The sequence below is a fragment of the Atta colombica genome, unplaced genomic scaffold (genome assembly GCF_001594045.1).
Source record: "Atta colombica isolate Treedump-2 unplaced genomic scaffold, Acol1.0 scaffold55, whole genome shotgun sequence".
NCBI lineage: Eukaryota > Metazoa > Arthropoda > Insecta > Hymenoptera > Formicidae > Atta > Atta colombica.
The window spans coordinates 253,453-258,655 of NW_017259545.1; the positions used below are offsets into that span (position 1 = coordinate 253,453).

General features: G+C 33.7%; 1 protein-coding gene across 4 annotated transcripts in view; it reads left to right on the forward strand.

Annotated features, from left to right (window-relative positions):
* Positions 1-5,203, forward strand: part of LOC108691983 — a 24,479-nt gene that overhangs the window by 10,901 nt on the left and 8,375 nt on the right. For all 4 annotated transcript variants that reach the window (XM_018200037.1, XM_018200034.1, XM_018200038.1 and 1 more), the window contains exons 2-7: positions 2,854-3,033; positions 3,129-3,276; positions 3,366-3,660; positions 3,782-4,120; positions 4,197-4,369; positions 4,734-4,876. In XM_018200037.1, coding sequence (XP_018055526.1) covers positions 2,875-3,033; positions 3,129-3,276; positions 3,366-3,660; positions 3,782-4,120; positions 4,197-4,369; positions 4,734-4,876 — 1,257 coding nt within the window. In that variant the 5' untranslated portion in view covers positions 2,854-2,874. The remainder of the gene's footprint in view (positions 1-2,853; positions 3,034-3,128; positions 3,277-3,365; positions 3,661-3,781; positions 4,121-4,196; positions 4,370-4,733; positions 4,877-5,203) is intronic.

Here is a 5,203-nt window from a genome sequence, read left to right on the forward strand (position 1 = left end):
ATACTATTATGATATTACAGAAGATATCGTAAAAATAGTACGATAAGCGCCTATTGTAAGTGTTTCAAGATAAATTCATTAATAGATTGTTAAAAGAGACATGAAATGTCTCTAATATAAATATAAGAATAAATTCACGTGTCCACGAAATAGATACTGGTTTTCAAGTTTCTATCGGAATAATGGACGTGCGATCTGTGTCGTGTGTATATCGTCGTTACTACCGTCGCGTCATCATCGCGACAAAAGTAATCGCCAGTATTACCTCATCAATCCAGTAAAGAACATGTGTATAATGGTCCGCTTCCAGCGATGACGGCACTCCTTTCCTCCCGTCGCATCGAATTCGCACACCGGGATCGGTCGTCTGAACGAAAAAACCCCATCCTAATTTGACGCGAATTAAAATATGTTTCAGCATTTCATGGGATTGCGTGATTCCTGCTTAATTGTCTCTTAAACTATAAATAGTACATGTAACAATTGAAACTATCATTACTTCTTCCGCCGATTACGTAAAAACTTCAGTAAAATTCCATAAAACATATATAGGATCGCATTAACTTTATCGAGGGAAGATTAACGTGTAAGAATCGCGAAACTGTGCAATGAAAATCGAACAATAATCATGATAAATCTCGCACACTGAATTAATTGCGATTCTTATAAAAATGTCCTACAAATATTCGATGCGCATGCTCTGTTGCAAATTTATCACGTATATCTGCACTGAAAAAAAATATAGTCAATTTTAATAAATTTAATAAAAATTTATAAATAAATATAGTTGAACATTGCCAACTAAATATTTATAAAGATATATGTATTTGATACAAGAAATGTTAATTTGATTTAATAATCATTTTTCTTATGAACAAATATTTACTGTAAGTAAATATTTAGTAAATATTGGCAGTATTGAATTAAATATTTATTAAAATTAAATTATATTTTTTTGTCAGTGTACCGGAGCGAGTTATACACTTGCTTAAAATTGCTAATAAAGATATTATTACCTCTCTTTCTTTTTTTTTCTATCGTCCTATTTTTTATATTTTTATTGAGTGCTTTTTATCGTTGTGACTCGTGACTCGCGCTTGTTAATCGCCTTTACTCAATCACTGAATCACTAGACCATAATAAAAATAGTGTAGAGTTACGTTATCTAATCAGCAAGAGGCTTGTCATGATCGTTGATAATTTCATGCTAAAAAATTACAGAGATATTTTTTATTTCAAAAAGAGAACAGTTTTTTAACTGTTCCACTTTTTTCAAATTGAAATCGTTCCATGTTGGTGTGCGAGCGCGCGCGCGCGTGTGTGTGTGTGTGTGTTTCGGATTTTTTTTTATTTAAATTTCGCCTTCAATACGTTTTACACGGATTGAGTGGCAAATCAGAAATCGTCACTTTGTTGATCTACTCTTGTTAGCCAGTTTATGAAGCTTTTAAAGAACCCTCCGGAAGCTTCAGAATGTTAACGATAATCGTTTTCTACGGCATTGATTCTGTACAATTGTGTCTGAATTACTATTTGTCCAATGTTGTCGAATGAGGCCGCGATTACGCTCGGCTCGAGTTGCAAGCAACATGATGCAAATTCTGCAATCTACGAAGCGTGTCGGTCAGGGTCGCTGCTCTTATATAGCGCTGCTTTAAAGTTTCTTCTTTTACACAGAATATTTGTCTTAAACCTTTTCTATCATTACACTAATAATTATGTTACTTATTTCGTATATGCTATAAAATATATAATATTGTAACATGTCTCTTCCTTCTTTTTTTACGGTTCAAAAATACATCTGATAAATTGATTTGAATAACAATTTTTCGAATTAAAATCGAAGAATGATAGATTTTTGTCTTTATTAATACATTTTCGAGAAATCTCATCGACAGTTGCATCGAGAGTATCATTTTAGAAGATAGAAAGCTTTAATTACGTACATACAATTCGTAATTCTGAAGAAGAAAGTAGACCTGCAACATACACGACGCGCGTCAATTTATCTCCAATAGTATCATCACCTACTTTATATAATGTATTGTCTTTTCGGTGCGATATTGATAATGTAGCTTACATTATATTTAAGCTTTTATAAATATTAACTTATCAGAGGAATATATAAGACAAACGTTCACCTTATATGAACAAAGATTTTTATCGTTATATGTAGTAATGTTATAAAGTCTTTAGTTGAATGAATAACTTTACTCTTGTTATTGTTATTTTTATCTTTTATGTAATATTTAAAGCAAACACGGGTTATGTATAGAATTATACGTTGCTTTTATCTAGAGACGAATGATACGCCTATATGCAATCGATATGCACACATACCCTTCTCTATTCGTTCTTGCCAAGTTCAAGGATGCCCATCCTACACTCGAGGTTCGACGAACCTTGGAGCAACGACTGTATATCTTTGTTCTTCATTAATAACGAAATTGCGACTGGCGAGTGCACCCCGAGACACTTGGACTTGCGAACCCTCGGGAAATATTGATTATTTCACCGCGTGATACCCTCAGGTCGTCTAGACGGGATCTATAATGAGATATATCACATCGCGACACGCGACCTCCTCCACTCTACCGACAACATCGCAATCATAATAATCTCGAGATAAGTCGTGTGAATGGCGTTCTCTTTTGATAATTTTGTAAATTTCGATATCTTAGAATTTTCCGGGGCAACGATTGTTCTTTCGTATCGTGAAAAGAGAGCCGAAGAGAGTCTATGTTGCTTTCGTGACTCAAGATGGTTCTCTCATCGACAAATCTAAATTACGAGATATACATAAAAATTCTTTAGTTTGAATATTAGATAGACTGATATACTTGATTTTTGTAGGTATACGAATAGAACGAAAACATGCCGGAAGAACAAAAAACCACTAATGCTCCAACGGAAGCAACGGCGGAGAATGGGACTGGGACGAACTCGCCCACAAAAAGCCCAGTTAGCAGGGGAAAGATGGCTCTTGCCAAAATTACCCTCCTTGATGGCACTGTAAAGGATTTCTACATTGATGTAAGTCGTAGAAGGATTTAGTCTATGCGTATACATAAGTTATAAATTATATTTTATTTACTTGACGTTGAGAAATGTTAAATATCGGATTGCAGAGGAAGGCGAGGGGCCAAGAACTTCTTGACATGATTTGTCAAAGCATGAATCTACTGGAGAAAGATTATTTTGGTCTTATCTACGAAGACAGACACGATCCGCGTAATTGGTTGGATCTTCACAAGAGGATCACGAAATTTGTTAAAAGTACGTGAAAACTATTATGAAACAACAATAATAATAAATATAATAGTATATGTCGAGAAATTTCTTCTAACATTAACGTATGTTTTTAGGTGAGCCATGGAAATTTAATTTTGAAGTGAAATTTTACCCACCGGATCCAGCTCAATTGCACGAAGATATTACGCGTTATCAATTATGCCTACAGATCAGAAACGATATCATTACAGGGCGTTTGCTTTGTTCCTACGTGACACACGCTCTTCTGGGCTCCTATCTGGTCCAATCAGAAGTCGGAGATTACGATTCTGAGATACATGGAAGGACGTACTTGAAAGATTTTAAATTTGCTCCTGACCAAACGCCCGAATTAATTGAAAAAGTGATGGATCTGCATAAAACACACAAGTTAGTTCTATTTATGCATGCAAATGATTTTATTCTTTCGACTATTATAATGAAGAAAAGAAAAATGTATATTCGTTGTTCGATCATACAACAAAATCAATTTTTTGTAATTTTTTTTTAGAGGTCAAACACCCGCCGAAGCAGAATTACATTATCTCGAAAATGCAAAGAAATTAGCTATGTATGGCGTAGATCTTCATCCCGCGAAAGACTCAGAAGGTGTTGATATAATGTTAGGTGTATGCGCTTCGGGCCTTCTTGTTTATAGAGATCGTTTAAGGATTAATAGGTTTGCCTGGCCAAAGATATTAAAAATATCTTACAAAAGGCATAATTTCTACATTAAAATCAGACCGGGCGACTTCGAACAGTTTGAATCTACAATCGGTTTTAAATTGGCTAATCACAGAGCAGCGAAAAAGTTATGGAAAGTGTGTGTGGAACATCATACTTTCTTCAGGTAAATAATAATTAGACAATTAGCTTTTTTTTTGTTTACGATAGAGCTCAATCAAGTGAGAAATTTTTTTTTACAGACTTATGAGTCCGGAGCCTGTAAAGAAAGTGGGATTAATTCCACATTTAGGATCTCGTTTCCGATATTCTGGAAGAACTCACTATGAAACGAAAAAGACTCCTATTGATAGACAACCTCCACAATTTGAGAGATCTTTGAGTGGTCGACGACTCACGTCCAGAAGCATGGATGGTAAAATAAAATTTTTATCACTTGTGGATGATATTTTAAAATATGAATGTATAACATGATAATAATATGATGGCTTAGTAGATATTTAAATTGCCACAATTATTACTATAGAACATCATACATTTATTCAGAAGTATGTCTGATTTAAAAAATTTTCGTTAGGACCAAGCATGCACAAGCATGACTTTTTATTATTGGAATGGTTTTTTTTCTAAATTAATATATCGATTTATTATATGCATTGTTTTACTCTGTGCAAAATATTTTCAGAATAACCATTATATGAACCACAAGTGCCTTTTTATAATCATATCTTTAAATCTGTTATACTAAAATGTTGAAGTAGTGTGACTGCCTTATACAGCGTTAGGTGGGCCTAAACCAGTTGAAACGTATGGTTCCGAACCAAGCAAACGACATACTATGAGTTATGAGCCTGAAATGCTTCCTGATGATATAGAACATATAGACAGACGGCCTAGTCCAATCAAGAAACAAAAAGAGAAGGTATTGCATTTATGCGTTCGTTAGAGAGCATTTATTTTTGTATTTAAAATAATTTAGAGTGTAGAGTATGCATGAATTCTCGTCATGCGAACGTGAATCCGATTTTTGAGTGAGCAAAATTTATGAACGATGTATATGTTGTAATTTTTTAACTCATCTGCGGTCTACGCTTTCAAACTAATTTTTTAATCACAAAAAAATATAATTTATAATAAATAATTTATGATTTACGCGATATAATCATTCATGATAGAATAAAAAAAATGCAATATATATATGTATATATATATGTGTGTGTGTGTGTGTGTGTGTGTGTGTGTGTGTGTG